We start from the raw sequence: 17,594 nt of genomic DNA, 5'->3' as shown, positions 1-17,594 counted from the left end.
CTCCCCCTCCAATTTCCCCCCCTTCAGTCTTCCCCTCCTGCTATCTTCTTTTTTTTTTTTCTTAACATATATTGCATTATTTGTTTCAGAGGTACAGATCTGTGATTCAACAGTCTTGCACAATTCACAGCGCTCACCATAGCGCATACCCTCCCCAGTGTCTATCACCCAGCCACCCCATCCCTCCCACCCCACCCCCCACTCCAGCAACCCTCAGTTTGTTTCCTGAGAAGTTTATTCATTTTCATTGCTTTATAATATTCCTCTGGATGAATAGACCACATTTTACGTATTTTCTAAAAGTTGGAGATTTTCATGTTTTAGGCTATTATGAACACTTTTGTGCATGTCTCTTGGTACTAATGTGCAAACATTTCTGTTAGGAATAAGCTCAGGAGTAGAATTGCTGTTTTGTAGAGCATACACATACTCATCTTTAGTAGATGATGCCAAATTTTGTTCAAAGGTGGTCATGGAGATTTATATTTCTACCAGTAGGATATGAGTGTTCTAGTTTTGAAAAACATAAGTTCTAAATTCCAATTTATTTCAAATTATCAATATTTTCCTTGATGTTGGGACCTTTTGTGTCTTGTTTAAGAAATATTTGCCTACCACAAGGCAATATTCTATACAACAAAATACAACAAAAATGTTCTGCTATGTTATCATACAAAGAGTTTCATTGTTTTACCTTTCACAATGATATCGCCAACCCACTTGAAATCCCTGGGTTTATGATAGAAAGTGGGGGTCGAAGTTTGGTTTTCCCCAGGGGATAATAAATTAATTGTGTACCACTTTTTAAATGGGCTGTAGTTCCCACTGTTACCTTTGGCATGATTCAAGTGCCTATGTATGTATGGTTCTGTTTCTGCACAAAGATAGCAATTTTTAATTTGAGACAATTGGTGTGGATTTAGCAACATTTTAGTAAGCACCTGCTTCATTTTAAACGACAATTCTTATGGATAAATTCCAAACCTCCTTGAGGTATCTGATATCGCCATTAGAGCCTCATACATGCCATTCATCTTCTCATGATGAAGTTGGCCTAATAAGAGACTTCTGGTTGACCACCAAGATTAGGTGTGTCTTTTTAAAATCACACTGCTAATAGCAGCTCAAGGGGCTAATTTCCCACCATTGCCTTCATTTAACACAGGAAGATGTTAAGGGTATGTGAATAAAAATTACATACTTAGGATCATGAAAAGAGTGAGGTTTTGAGATATAGCAGTTTTAAAAACTCAGATTCTAGGATCACAATCCTTAGGTTTATATCATAATCACGTCACCTAAAAACTATGCATCCTTAGACAAGTCACATAAACGATCTGTACCTAATTTTTCTCTCTAGCCAAGTGGAGATAATTATAGTGTTTTGGGGATGCCTGGGTGGCTCAGTCGGTTAAGCATCCGCTCTTGGTTTCAGCTCAGGTCGTGATCTCGGGGTCATGAGATCAAGCCCTGCATCAGGGTCCATGATCAGGGCAGAGTCTGCTTGAGATTCTCTCTCCCTAGCCCCCTGACCTTTCCCCTGCTTGTGCTCCCTCTCTCTTTCTCTAAAATAAATAAATAAATAATAAAATCTTTAGAAAAATAATAGTGTTTTATGTAGAGAATAGTATGTAACATAACATTACTATTATTAATTTTTGTTGTTATAATCATACAATCAATGGAGGTAGAGAACAACTCTGAGCATGCAGGTATAATTTATTACCAGTGTTTCTCATCCCCTCAGGATTCTTCACTTTTGTAAGATTTTATTCTGAGAATCACAGGATGATCAAAATTGTGTTTCCATTACAGCTCTCTGTCTGAAACCAGAGATTGAAAATGGAGGTCTGTCTGTGGGTAAGGACCAGTATGTTGAGCCCGAAAACATTACTGTTCAGTGTGATGATGGCTATGGTGTGATTGGCTCTCAAAGCATCACCTGCTCAGAGAGCGGAATCTGATTCCCAGTGGTGCCCAAGTGTAAGTGGATAAGTGGCACACATTTCAGGATGTCCTGGCATGTTCTAAAAATTGTAGCCAGTATCAGAGCACTGTCAACCAACACTGATGAAATCTGACTTGTATCAGGACTCACGAGTTGTTTAAATCACTTTGGAAATCAGCCTCAAAGCACTTGGTGAACTCGTTAAAGCAAGTTCTAATTCTCTCATTTTAGAGCAAGAAGAACCAAGCCCCTAGATAGGAGGGTCCCGTAGATCCAGGTGACCTGGCCCCTAGCCCTGTATTTTCTACAATACACGCTATGCTTTTGCATAGCTGTCGGAACTATTCCTTCAGTTGTCCGTGAAGAAGCCCCCTAGGTGTCTTCTGCAACCTCCTTCTTTCCCTGCTTCAACAGTTATTCACAGCATATGGGGGAGTGCTGGCATAGTGCCGGGTACTCTGCTGCGACAGAGTATCTTTGATTCCCTCCACCAGTCCTGAGGATGGGCTTGATACTCTAGTTTTCCTGTCATCAGTGAGGCATCCTGAAGACGTCCTATACATTCACAGTTGGAGAGAAGGCTCTACATCTAGCCTTTTATCTCTTCTAGGAATTCCAGATGGGCTGTGAGCAAGTGCTAGTTGGCAGTAAACTCTTACAGTGTCTCCCCTACCCAGAGGACGTGAAAAAGGCCCTGGAGGTATATGAGCTGTCTCTGGAGATTGGACACCTGAGCAAGAGTGAGACTTGAAAAGGAACGCCATTTAGAAACCAGCACATCCCCCACCACCACACACACCCCCGCCTCCTCCCCACAAAAGTAAAGAATGAGGTATATTTCTCTCATTAGCAAGTCTACTAATCGTTGGTTAAGTACTGTTTACTAAAAAAAAAAAAAAATACCCGTGTTAGGAGAATCTGTTGATACCCTTAGTGCCATCGATAATGCAGCGCTCTTGATTTATCTTTGCTCAGCCTATGCTTCTGCTGTCCTGGACATGGCAGAATGACAGAAATAAATAATGACCCATCAAAAATCTGGTGTCTTTGTTTTCACTTTGATGCCTACATAATGAAAAATTAGACCCTATGCCAATGACTTCCTAATGTTTCTCTAATTAACTTCCTTTTCTGTTTTACTGTATCACGAGGTATATGTAGTCCTGGCAAATGTATACTTGTGCCTTAGCTGAGGTGTCTTTACCCTACATCTTCACTTCCTACCCATCCTTCACTGCCTGGGCCCAACATCACATCTTCCTCCAAGCCTTCTGTTTTCTCTCTCTATTTGATCACGAGTATTTCTCTGGAACAACTTCTTACTTCTTTACATTTGGTTTTGCTCGACATCCATTCCACCCAATATTAACCACCTCGAAAGTCTTTGAAAGCCTAATCTTTGTGTCACCCAACCCTTGAATATGGCCAAGGCTTCAACTCTTTTCTTAATATTTCAATTAAAATGGTTTTAATGTCTCTCTTAGACCAGATTCTCCAGAAGCAGACTCCGAGAAAAGGATTTGTGTGCAAGTAATTTATTAAGGACATGTTCTAAGGAGAAACAGGAAAAGGAGTAGGGTGAGCAGGACAGGACAGGGAAGGAGCTGGGCCAAGTCCTACAGAAAGTGGCTTAGCCTTGTCCCAAAAGGGAACTCTGGACTGTGAATTTGCTTACTTTTTGTCCCAATTCTAGGTAAAGGAACTGAGCTTTCATTCTGCAGTACCAGTCAGTCATTGGTGAAGAGCCACCCTGGGGGCGCACAAGCTCTTAGGGCGTCCAGCTCTCTCTGGGGGGCAAAACTGTCTAGCAGCCTGAGGGGCATCCCGTCAACAGAAGAGAAGGTAGGACCATGAGAAACCAGAACACCCAGAAGCTTGCAGAGAAGTGCACAGAAATGGTAGAAGGGACTAAGGGGGCTGGGTGGAGCTCCTCAGTGCTTGTCCCTCATGTGTCCCTCTTATGGTTCTGGATACTCTTGGGAAACTTATATTTCCGACAGTCATCTCTTCTTCCAATCTTTCGCCTCCTCTGAAGTCTCATTTCCGCTCATGCTAACTTCCCTTGGTCTCTGCTTCTCCACTACATCTTGATCTGTATTAGAGAACATGGCCTCTTTTGTTTGATTTCTTTAAAAACAGCCATCACATGAGAAAGTTTTATAGCAGACTTAGACTAAAGCTTTGGAGTTAACAGAGGGGTAATATGGCTGGATACACAAGATAGGACTTCCACAGTGAATGTTCCAGAACTGTGATCTTAAAAGACCATTGCCTTTCCCTGCCATCAGGAATATCTTCCAGCTGACTTTCTCTGCATGACCTTGTCAGTCTCTAGGCTTTTCTGGTCTGCCACTTTCCCTTCTCAAATCTCTCCTTGTCAGACTTCATCTATTCTTGCTCCCACTGCCTCAGAAACTCATTTCCCTTCACTTTATTAGGGAAAGCATTTTAGCTCACCATCTTTCCCTAGTCTCAGGAATTTTACATCCAAAAATTCATGAATGTACTCAAATAAACCAAGCACCATCCATTCCAGATCTGGACACCAAGCTATAGAGAAGATTCAGGAGAATCTCTGAAATACGAGTCTTTCCATATTTCCTTCCCTGCAGTCTCTGGAGGGCAGTGTGGAGACATTTTCACACTGATGTGAATTATGCCATAATCTTTGTATTTGTTAATTCCAAGTTAATTACACATAATTATAATTATAGAAGTGATATATGTGTATATATGAACAAGAATTCAAGCTTTACAAAGGTATATATAAAAAATGAAAATGAAATTCTTCTCTCCTTCTGCCTAAGTCCTGTTGTTCTCCGTTTTTCTACTGGTTAGCTTAATCATTCTGAAAAGGAAGCACACACTTTATCATTTGACTTTTCTCTCTAAAGAATATATTTTGATTTCCTGCTACAAAATGATCAATCTAGCTCTGACTTTTTCCCTCTCCTCTCTCTCTCCAAGGGTCAGTCTCATGTAATTTTATTTTCTCTTATTGATGACTTATCTTTATGGCTTTATTTATTTATTTTTATTAAGATTTTATTTATTTGCGAGAGAGAGAATGAGAGACAGAGAGCATGAGAGGGAGGAGGGTCAGAGGGAGAAGCAGACTCCCTGCTGAGCAGGGAGCCCGATGCGGGACTCGATCCCGGGACTCCAGGATCATGACCTGAGCCGAAGGCAGTCGCTTAACCAACTGAGCCACCCAGGTGCCCCTATCTTTATGGCTTTAAATAACTTACTTAAATCTCTATTATTTATTCAACTCTAATTTTTAGTAACTTATTATTTTACTAAAGTAATACAAGCAAATAATTAAAAAAGTCAAATAATCCAAAAAGACTTGTAATGAAAACTCTAGTAGTTTGACACACTCAATCCATCCCTTGGTCTTATGCCTCCAAAATAACCACTTTCAACTCCTTTAGCTCTTTCTTTTTTTTTTTTTAAGATTTTATTTATTTATTTGAGAGAGAGAGAGAATGAGAGACAGAGAGCACGAGAGGGAAGAGGGCAGAGGGGGAAGCAGACCCCCCCGCTGAGCAGGGAGCCCGATGTGGGACTCGATCCTGGGACTCCAGGATCATGACCTGAGCCGAAGGCAGTTGCCTAACCAACTGAGCCACCCAGGTGCCCTCCTTTAGCTCTTTCTTAGGGTATTTATCTACAGATTTCCAAATGACAGTCTTATCCTACTTAGGTTTATTTATTATTTTTCAACATTATGTATCAACTTACTATCCGGAAAGAATAGAGTTTAGGTCCTTTATAGTACCATCTTTCCTCAGTGTAGTTGTATCCTACTCCTTGATTAAATTAAGATTCAGTGTTTACCTTATTATGACTGAGCAAATTGTAATCATTGCTAACACACAGTAAACCAAGTAATGACTTAGAATCTATTTCCTTACAGGCAAATTCTTTAATTTTTATGACTTGAATATTTTATTTTGCTTTTTGTTGTGGTTTTCTGCTTCTGTTGCTCCTTCTTGCTACATGCTCCAAGAGATCTTTTATAGTCTAGCAATATATTTCTGAGTATGCTGAGACATGTCAGATTCGATTTCCAGTTCCACCCTGCTCCGTGCCACCCCTCCTGGAGATTTCACTAGTCAGTGGTTCTGAAATGAATTGCTTACTTTTGAATCTTAGGTCTTCCTTTGCTGTGCTCTTCATTACTTTGATTCCAAGTCTTCATGTATTTTGGTTTATTTCCTCATTTTTTTTTTAGTGCTTAAGAAAAGGTGCCTGGGAAGTTGTCTCTTTACATGTGTTAAAAAAAATATGTATATATTAACCCTCACAGTTAATTGATAGATTACTTGTATGTAGAAGTCCAGGTTCTCTCAGAATTTTGAAGGCATTTCTCCACTGTCCCTTGCCTTCTGGTGCTGCTATGCAAGAGTCCATGATATTCCAATCCTTGATACAGTGTTATTGATGCCCCCCTCAGTGATTTTAGTATCTTCTCTTTATCTCTGTGGCTTTGCTCTAGGGTGCTTTTTATACATTCACATGGGTACCTTCTGGGAATTTTTGATCTGGAAACACATGTGCTTTAGAATTTAGAAATTTTGTCCATTATTTTCAGGTTTTATTTTGTCTTGTCTTCTTTGTTTCCCTCCTCCCACCTCCTGCCCCTGGAACTTGCTTCAGTAAAATATTGTTTCAACCTTTTCTACCTTACTTACCGTGTCTTTTTCTTTGTGTTCTACTTTCTGGGAGATTTTCTTGACTTTGTATTTTAAGATCTTTATTGAAGTTTAAAATCTATTTATTTCATTTTAATTTCCAATAGCCCGTAGCTGTATCTACATGTTCCTTTTAAGTGGTAATCCTGTTCTTTCCTCGCGGATGCAATGTAATTCTTTCTGTCTCTGAAAATATTAAGTATAGGGTGGTTTTCTTTGATATTCTCTGCTTTCTGCTCATAAGAAAGAATGAGACCTTAACATATTGACTAATGCCTCTATGTGAATGAGCAAGGCTTTTCTAATGGTGAACTTCTCTGTAGCAAGATGGGCAGCAAGGTTTAACTATTTGTATGTTTGTTTTATTTTTAAATGAGTCATGTCTTTTCTTTGAGGATGTTCAGTGTCCCCTGAGATTTCTGTAATCCCCTCTGGATTGATCTGTCAAACTCATTCTTTTCTCTTGAGTTTCTTTTTTTTTTTTTTTTTAAAGTTTTATTTATTTATTTGAGAGAGAGAAAGTGTAAGCAGACGGGAGGGGTAGAGGGAGAGAGAGAGAAGCAGACTCCCCTCTGAGCAGGGAGCCTGATGTGGGACTCAATTCCAGGACCCTGGGATCATGACCTGACCCAAGGCAGATGCTTAACCGTTGGAGCCACCCAGGTGCCCTTGAGTTTCTACTACTACCATGTGAAATAAAGAAATGAGTTTCTTCTAAGTTTGTATCCAATTTCACTGCCCTTTTCACCTGTCAACTTTTATCTACATACTATTATTTTTATACTGCACATTTATATAACTCTTTGATTCTATTGGACCTTTGACCATTACCCATTGAATACAGAACTAACCTTTGCCACATAGTACACTTACTATTTCATTTGTGGGCTTTGTTCACAGTAAGTGTTCAATAATCATTTCATAAAGGGATGTTTGAAATACCATGAACTAAGACTTAGTACAAAAAATCAGTTTTAAAAATTCTCTGCTGAATGTAATTCCTTCTATTATACCACAAACCAAAAACAAGTGGTCTGTTTCCTTTCTGGGTTTAATGGGAAAGCCCAGAGCCATGAAAAGGACCAAGAACAGTCAAGATAATCTTGAAACAAAACAAAGCTGGAGGACTAATACTGGTAGATTTCAAGACTGGTTATAAAGCTAGATTAAGACAGTGTAGTGTTGGTACAAATAGAATCAAGCTGATTATGCAGTTGAATAAAAAAATCGAGAAGTAAATATATTAAGGCAAATATAAATTATATATAATATTTAATATAATATTAAATTGTGACAAATTTGACCCTTCAGTGTGGTGGGAAAGGATGCTTTTTTCAATACATACTTTCTAGGTCAGTTGGAAAGCTATATGGAAAAAATGTATATTGATCCTTACCTTACCTCTGCCCAGAAGAAATCCAAAGAGGATTATAGATTTACATATGAAAGGTAACATATAGAAGAATATGTTTGTGATCTTAAAGTAGGCAAATACTTCTTATATACAGCAATATAAAAAGCATTATGAAAAAAAGTTATAAATTATCCAATATTAAAATAAGCATTTCTGTTCATTTAAAGACATCATTAAGGTTCTCTAAAGAAGACACGAAAATTGTCAATAAACACATGAAAAGCTACTCAGCATCACTAGTCATTAGGGAAACAAATCAAAACCACAATGACACCCCACTTCCTACCCTCTAGGATGACATTCATACATGGTTGGGAAGAATGGAAAATACTGTAGCTGATAGGAAAAGTTTGGCAGTTCCTCAAAAAATTAGAGTTAGTGGGCGCCTGGGTGGCTCAGTTGGTTAAGCGACTGCCTTCGACTCAGGTCATGATCCAGGAGTTCCGGGATCAAGTCCCACATCGGGCTCCCTGCTCAGCGGGGGTTCTGCTTCTCCATCTGACCCTCTTCCCTCTCGTGCTCTCTGTCTCTCATTCTCTCTCTCTCAAATAAATAAATAAAATCTTTAAAAAAAAAATTAGAGCTAGTAATGATCGAGCAGTTCACTTCTAGCTATACACCCAAGAGAATTGAAAGCATATCTTCATACAAACATAAACACACGAACGTTCATACCAACATTATTCATAATGACCAAAAAGTGGAAACAACTCACCTGATGAGCAGATAAACAAAATGTGATCTATTCATGCAATGGAATACTATTCAGCGATAAAAAGGAATGAAGTACAGACACCTGCTACAACATGGATGAACCTTGAAAACATGATGCTAAGTCAAAGAAGCCAGACACAAAGGTGATGATTCCATTTATTTGAGATGTCCAAAATAGGCAAATCTATAGAAACAGAAAGGAGAATAGCTGTTACCAGGGACTGGGGGGAGAGAATGAAGAGTAACTACTAAAGAGTCTGGGGTTTTTTGGGGGGTGATGAAAATGTTCTGGAATTAGATAGTGGTGATGGTCACACAATCATATGAATTATACACTTTAAAATGGTGAATTTGTGAAATGTTATTTTCTATCTCAAAAAAAAAAAAAGCCAATGAATTGGGTTAAATTGTCTCCCCACCCACCTCTCCCCAACACAAATTCATATGTTCAAGCCTGAGGTACTCTAGTACCTCACGATGTAACTGCATGTAGGTGATTAAGTTAAAATGAGGTCTTTAGGGTGGGCCCTAGTCCAATATGACTGGTGTTCTCATTAGAAGAAGGAATTTGGACCCACACACACAGAGCTTAGACATGTGTGCATGCAGAGAAATGACCATATTCTGGAACAGAATTCTCCTTCCCAGCTCTCATAAGAAACCAAAGCTGCTAACACTTTGATCTCGGACTTCTAGCCTTCAGAACTGTGAGAAAGTAAGTCTCTGTTGTTTAAGACACCCAATCTGTGATAGTCTGTTATGACAGTAGTAGCATCCCAGTGTAGATGCCGTTAATGGAGTGAAAAGGCAAGCCATAGGCTGGAAAGTGGTATTTGTGCCCATGTCCAATTAAGGACTTATATCCAAAATATATAAAGAATTCTTACAAATCAATAAGAAAAATATAATCAGCCCACTAAAAGAATGGAAAAAAGACGTGAAGAGCCTCCACAACAAAGGATTTTCTACTGGCCTATAGACATATAAAAAGATGATCAATTTCGGGGCGCCTGGGTGGCCCAGTTGGTTAAGCGACTGCCTTCAGCTCAGGTCATGATCCCAGAGTCCTGGGATCGAGTCCCGCATCGGGCTCCCTGCTCTGTGGGGAGCCTGCTTCTCCCTCTCCCACTCCCCCTGCTTGTGTTCCCTCTCTCGCTGTGTCTCTCTCTGTCAAATAAATAAAATCTTAAAAAAAAAAAAGATGATCAATTTCATCATTTATCAGGGAAGTTACAATTAAAACAACTGTGTATGGTTGGACTACCACATGGATGGACCTCGAGGCCATTAGGTCAAGTGAAATAAGTCAGACAGAGAAACACAAATACCAGATGATCTCTCTTATATGTGGAATCTAATACGTATAGATGCAGAGAAGAGATTGATGGTTGACAGAGGCAAAGGGGGGGTGAGAGAAATGGGTAAACTGTTTTTTTTTTTTTAATTTTAAACAAATTGAATAAATTTTTACTTTTTTTAAAGATTTTATTTATTTATTTGATAGAGAAAGTGAGAGAGCACAAGCAGGGAGAGCAGGAAAAGGAGAGGGAGAAGCAGGCTCCCCACTGAGCAGGGAGCCAGATGTGGGGCTCAATCTCAGGACCCAGAGATCATGACCTGAGCCGAAGGCAGATGCTTAGCCATCTGAGCCACCCAGGCGCCCCTCAAATTGAATAAATTTTTAAAAACAAAACAAAAAGTCCTTTAATATGAAAGAATAAACATCATAAACTGATGAAATATTTTCTCATAAATATACATGCAGTCAGCGAAAGAACAGTATTTCAATGTACTACAATGTACTACAGGGCATAAAAATTCCAGAAAACGGATTCTCCAGAAAATTAACTCTCTAGAAATGCATTTGCTTATCTGACTATGAATTTTAAGTGTAATATAACTTTGCAGAAATAAAGAAGCTGCAGCTGAATTGTTTCTTAGCAAGTGAAGTTGGGAGAGAAAAATTTGGCTGGATGTTTTAAGTGGTTGTTGATTTCCCTAAGAACTAGAGTTGGTAAGGAAACACACACACACAGACAAACACACACACACACACACACACATCCTACTCACAAATACACTAGGAATCAGGCTTTTTCATAAGAAATTTCAAGTATAGATACAGCGGGTATGTACTGAGAAACAATAAAAGAGCAACTATATAAAACAAAACAAAAGAACCCCTTCCCCAAAATAAACAACCACAGAGCAATTTCAGTATACACCCAGAAGAACTGCTAAAATGAGAAAACACCAAGTGTTAGCAGAAACGTATGGCAACCCCAACTCTGAAAAAAACTGTTGGTGAAAGTGTAAAATTTGTCCAACTGCCTTGGGAAATTCTTCGGCTGTACGTACACGTGTGCCTACTCTGTGATCTAGCAATTCCATTCCTAGGTACTGCCCCTCAGATGTGCATGCATCTGTTCAACAACAGACAAGTATTAGAATGTTTATAGTAGCCCTATCTGTAATAGCTCCAAACTAGAAACCACCAAACTGCTCACGTGCAGTAGGGGGGATAATTTAATTGTGGTACATCACATGGTGAAATATACAACAATGGAATGAATAGTTATATGGATGAATTTCAAAATATAAAATGTTTACTGGAAGATGCCAGACACAGAATAGTACATACTGCTTTATTTAACTTATGTAAGTAATGTGCAAAAGCAGGCAAAAGTTATCCATAGTGTTCGAAGTCAGAATAGAAATCCCTCTTGGGAAGGGGACATGAGGAGGGCTATGAAGATTCTGGTAATGTTTTGTTTCTTCACCTGGGTAGTGATACATGGGTGTGATTCAGTGTGTAAAAAGTCAACTAGCTCCGTAAGATATTGCACTTTTTTGCATGGAAAATATATTTCAGTAGAAATTAAATTAAAGATTGAGAAGAGAGTGGATTTTCCCTACCTTAGTGATCTGGGAGGTAATAGCAGGTTTTCCCATTTACTTAGAATATTCTTAATAGTGCATTCTGATACAGGAAAAATTGCCATTTTCCTCACAATAGAGTTCATTTTTTCAATTTTTTAAAAATTTAATTTAATTTTATTATGTTATGTTAGTCACCATACCGTACATCATTAGTTTTTGATGTAGTGTATTGGCTGCCACTCTTTGCCACTTTATGGCCACTCTGATATCCGTGGTTACTATGCCACCAGTTTTATGGGACCCAAAGTCCCAGTAACTGGAAGTTTCTTCTGTGCCATTTTGGCTCCCCCTGTTGGCTCACTGATTTTTCACTAGTGCGCTAAATAATAGCCAGGGCATTAGATTTTGTTGTTAGTGTTCTCCAGATTATTCCACTAGACCAGATCCTTAGGAGCTAAGGGTATAGTTTTTATGCCCCATTGGTAAGTTCTACCTCCCTTTATACATCTCAAGGCCTTAGGTATCTCAAACTATGGATGGTAAAATAATCGGGGGGCACAGTATTATACCACTTCATTGTCCCAACTTTTTCTTCACAGAGAATTAGACATAATAGAGGTGGCGACTCTGCATCATCCCTACTGTTACCACTAATCTACTCAGTGAGAGTATTTACAGTATTGACAACTGTTGAGTGGAAGCCCAGACTGATGAGAAGGTCAAATGCTTGAATAATCAGAACATGTGCTTATAGAAAAGATACAGAAATACAGAAGGAATTCATCAAGGTCAGGACATAGGGCAGAGAGATCAGTTACATTTTCCAAGTTCGACAGAGGTCAAGTTTCCAAACTTCAAAATCATCACAGTGAGTGTACTATGGAGGCTATTTCATCTGAGTAGGAGTCTCATTAGAATTTCTGGAAATTCAAATGTTCCTTTCAGAGCATAGCCTTATAACATTGGAACAGTTATCCCCACTTTTGGCTGCTTTTGATAAATGCTGAGCCTGCTCACCTGGGCCAGGTGTATCTCATCAATATACAACATGACCACAGGTATAAAGATGGAGACAGCCTCCTTGGGTAACAGCCCTGACTAATACATTCCTGAATGGGAATGAAGGTTACTTACTGAGGCCTCTTGAAATCAAAGAGGCCATGAGGGCCTATCTTGATATTCTCTGCAGCCAAGTCATTATATTTGTCTTAAATAGTATCATTCTCTCCATGACCAGAGATTACAGGTTGCTTGACCTCTTCTCTTTTTCTTGCCCTCTACATCTCACCAGCCATGTGATTTAGTTGTTTCTTCCTTTGAACTATTTTTGAGAGAATGTAAAAAATATATTTTTGTTAGGATTATGGGAATTTTTCTATAATATGGATTTATTGGTTGTTATTTGTTTATTTGATTCAGGTTTTGTAGTTTCTTTATATGTTGAGTAGTTTTGGAATGTATCCTGGACATTGGGAATGGATTCTATTATAGCCCCCTAAAAGGAAAGGGTTTGTTTGTTTGTTTGTTTAAGCAGACAATTAACTTATTTGGATCCAAACTGAAAATTCTGTTAATAGCAGCTCAGATCTGAGTTCTGTTCTTTTTCCTCAGAGCTGGGCTGTTTTCAGTCTGTCCTGCTAATGAGCAATTCTGAAATCAGCAGAGATTTGGGCAGAGTTCCTACACAGTATGGTTGCCACACACACACACACACACACACACACACACACACATACACACCTGCCTCTTTAATTTCCAGATGTCCCTTCATTTTGCAGTGGCTGTTGTCCCAAACTCTGTTTCTGTTTCTTCAGGACAAAAAGACTGCCGGTCCTCCATTAGGTTTTAGCCACCCCAACCACGCCAAATACGATCTTCTCTCAGGTTGGCAGCCATAACATGGGAAACACACTCTGCTTTGGTTCACTCTCTAGTCCCTTCAGGTAGGCTTCCCCTTCACCTTCTATCTTTTCTAAAATTTGTTTTCTAGAATAGTTATCTGTGGGAGGATAAAACCATAGAAACTCACACTGATATATTCTCCACACTCTTACACATATGTAGTCTTTTAAGCTTGCAGGACATGTTGTTTCTCTTAGGGAAAAATTTCCCCTGGATATTTGCATGGTTTGCTCCCGTATTAAGTCTTTGCTCAGATGTCAATTATTCAGAGAAGCCTTCTTTGACCATATTATTTCATATAGGCCACCCACCCCACCTCACACATGACTGTCTACCACTTTCCGTTATTATCATAGTATTTCTTTTTCTGACTTTATGTTACACAATAATTTATATTTTTGTTTAGATTTATTTTTCTCACTAGACTATAAGCTCTATGAGTATAGGAATTTTTGTCTGCTTGGAGTAGTGTTGCATCTTCAGCACCTAGAATTTTTGGCTCATAGTAGGGCCTCCATAAATACTTATTAAATTAGTAGCCCATGCTAGACAGTTAAAAATAAATATACATACAAGTATGTTCAATTGATTTTTGACAAACGTAAAAGCAAATCAATGGAGAAAAGGTAGCTTTTTTGGAAAATAATGGTATTAGCAACTGGATATTAGGGCAAAAAATAAACCTTGGTCTAAACCTCACACCTCATATAAAAATTAACTCAAAATGAATCTTGGACTGAAATGTAAAACATAAAATAAAAAGAAAAACTTTTAGAATAAAGCACAGGAGAAACATTATGGAATCTAAGACTTAAATGGAAATTATAAAACTATAACACATGTTTATTTTTTATTGCTTTTTAAAAGATTTTATTTATTTATTTGAGAGAGAGAGAGAATGAGCAGTGGGGAGGGGCAGAGGGAGACAGAGAGAGAGAGAGAAGCAGACTCTCTGCTGAGCAGAGAGCCTGACACGGAGCTCTATCCCTGGGCTCAATTCCAGGGATTGATACTAGGGCCTGGAGATCATGACTTGAGCCAAAGGCAGACACTTAACTGACTGAGCGACCCAGGCGCCCCAAAACTATAACACTTTTAGAAAAAAAACACAGGAGACAATCAGGATATATGGCTAAGCAAAGAGTTTTTAGACTTGACACCAAAAACACAATTCACAAATGGAAAAATTGATCACCTGGACCTCATTAAAATGAAAACCTTTTTATCTGCAAAATACCATGTGAAAGTGGTAAAAGACAAGCTACAGTCTAGGAGAAAATAATCTCAAACCATATATCTGACTAAAGACTAATATTTAGAATAGATAAAGAACTCTCAAAACTCAACAGTAAAAAAAAAAAATCCAATTAGAAAATGGGCAAAAATCATGAATAGACATTTCACCGAAGAAAATATATAAATGGCAAATAAGCATGTGAAAAGATGTCCCACATTATTAACCATTAAAGACATGCAAATGAAGACCCCAAGACACCACTACACACCTATTAGAATGGCTAAAATTAAAAATGGTGACAACATCAAATGCTGGCAAGGATGTGGAGAAACTGGGTCATTTGCACATGCTGGCAGTAATGTAAAATGGTACAGCCACTCTGGAAACAGTCTGACAGTTTCTTAAAAACATAAAAATGCAACTACCACATGACCCACCAGTTGCATTCCTTTTATTTATCTCAGAGAAATGAAAACTTATGTTCACACCAAAACCTGTACATGAATGTTCTTATCACCTTTATTCCTACTGGTTAAAAAACTAGGAACAGTCCAGATGTCCTTCAATAGGTGAATGCTTAAACACACTGTGGTACATCCATACTGTGGAATACTACTCAGCAGTTAAAAGGAATGGACTATTGATACATAAAATAACTTCAATGGATGTCAAAGGAATTATGCTAAGTGAAAAGAATCTAATCCCAAAAGGTTATGTACTGCATCCCTCTATTTCTATACACTTCCGAAATGACAAGGAAACCAGATTAGTGGTTGCCTGGGGTTAGGACTGGGGAGATGACCAGGAGGGAAGTGGACATGGTCTTAAAAAGGCAAAGTGAAGGATCTTTGTGGTCATGGAACTGTTCTGTATCTTGACTGTGATGGTCGAGACACAAACCTACACTTGTGATAAAACTGCACAGAACTGAACACACTCACACACGAGTGTAAAACTTTGAATAAGATCAGTAGATTGTATCAATGTCAACGTTTGTTCACTCAATAGCTCTTGATTAAGTCCTTTTGTGGTTTGGAGGAGGGAGATAGTGTTTCTGCACTCTGGATAATAACTGCATTTTGTTATGTTCCTTGTCTCTACCTTGTCTCTAAATAGTTACCTATTTTTTGACAATTATTTATATTATTTTAGAAATACTAGGTTATAGTGGAAAGCATGGATCCAGTTCAGATTCTGGCTCAGCCACTTATTGTTTGTAAATTTTTTGGCAAGGGTTCCTTAACATTTTTTTAGAAGAAAATTAAAAAAAATCACAGGATTGGGGTGCCTGGGTGGCTCAGTCAGTTAAGCATCTAACTCTTAATCTCAGCTCAAGTCTTGATCTCAGGGTGGTGTGTTCAAGCCCCACATTGGGCTCCACGTTGGGTGTGGAGCCTACTTAAAAAAAAATCACAGGATTGTTGTAAGATGAAATGGAAGCATTTATGGAAAATGCTTAGTACATAGTAGGTGCTAAATAGATAGAAGGAATAATTCAAGATAGTCTTCTAGTGAATATTTTTAATTGCTTGCCTTTTTCTAACTAATGTTTAGTATTGTCTTAGATTCTTTTGCTAAAGTAAAGCAAATTCATGGTGAATTTATTTGCCTTTCTTTGTCTCAGGAAGACTGAAATTTAATTGTGCTGTAATCAATACTACATCATAATTTACCCACTGATCTCTAGCGGGAGCTAAGCACTTTGGATTTGGAACCCTGTAACAGCCTGCAGCTGACTTGGGTAAGAAGATTGTTTCCAGGCATTTCTCAAAACTCATTGTCTTCTTTGAATAAAAACCAGCCTATCTTCAAATATTACTTCCCATGAAAGATAAGAATAGTGCATGTGAACACTTGTCATTTGCTGCTTTAGCCAGAGACATAACACAGGACTGGATGTATCTACTGGCTGATTGAACACTTTCCAAATATTCTTAAGATCTTATGGAACTTTCCTCTCTGCATAGTTCACCACTCCCAACCCTTTCAATGTCTGGGGCTTGTTTCCTTGATGCTTTAGGCACCACGGTTTCTTTTTCTAACAGACTAGAATGGCACCAGAGTGTGATTTATTAGGTGTCTTAGGTAACTCAGGAATAACAAAAATGAATGTCCCACTCTGAGGAATTCTTTTCAGGCCAGTCTGTATTCCTGAGCCTTTTCTGACTTCTCTCTCCCCATAGGCTTTAGAACTTCAGGAAGGAGATTTAACTTTCTCTAACATTTGTTGTTTTGTCTGTTTTTTAATTTCATGCTGCTGTTGCCAGACCAAACTCATCACCAAGGTCACAACTTTTCCTCATAGCTAATGCTTCTCAGGAATAGCTTTCTTGCACACTCATTTTCAAACTCCATTGGACTTAGCACTCAGCTTTATCCTACTCAAGTTTTGCTTGGAGGGTTGCTGAGGCTGCCCACTCTGAACCAAAGTGCTCTTTACTGTCCCTTGTTTGTTACACAGGGGTCAATTATTTACATTTCTAGATAGCAATTTCCCATTCCTATCATGAAAAGAAAAGGTTAGGGTTACACTTCTAAATACTCTCAGGGTTGCACAATTCTGCTTGCACCTGGCATCCAACCACTGACGCTGGAAGAGAGGTTTCAAGTGCCCTTTGACTCCCTTGGTTCCTGGAGCCCTAATTTCACCCTCTTCTGCTCAGCTTCTCCCTAACTCAGAGCTCAGTCTTGACTTGGACATTACCCCTAGGGTTTTGCTGACCATTGCACAGCTCAACAGTTTGGTATGCTGCGAGCTGACTCTCTTTCTTCAGAAATTTCCAGGTGAAATCTGAGACCTTT

The 17,594-nt window shown here is 38.7% G+C and overlaps 1 protein-coding gene across 1 annotated transcript in view; it reads left to right on the top strand.

The window, feature by feature from the left end:
- Positions 1-3,105, top strand: part of LOC145722061 (apolipoprotein R-like) — a 7,448-nt gene extending 4,343 nt beyond the window's left edge. The window contains exons 3-4 of the mRNA XM_081823142.1: positions 1,816-1,860; positions 2,559-3,105. Of these exons, the coding sequence (XP_081679268.1) occupies positions 1,816-1,860; positions 2,559-2,578 (65 nt within the window). The 3' untranslated portion in view covers positions 2,579-3,105. The remainder of the gene's footprint in view (positions 1-1,815; positions 1,861-2,558) is intronic.
- Positions 3,106-17,594: the final 14,489 nt, after the last annotated feature.

The sequence above is a fragment of the Leptonychotes weddellii genome, chromosome 6, assembly GCF_054177405.1.
Source record: "Leptonychotes weddellii isolate Sample4059 chromosome 6, ASM5417740v2, whole genome shotgun sequence".
In the NCBI taxonomy this organism is placed as follows: domain Eukaryota; kingdom Metazoa; phylum Chordata; class Mammalia; order Carnivora; family Phocidae; genus Leptonychotes; species Leptonychotes weddellii.
The sequence above is the reverse complement of the archived record's forward strand: the minus strand, read 5'-3'. Positions and strand labels throughout refer to the sequence as shown.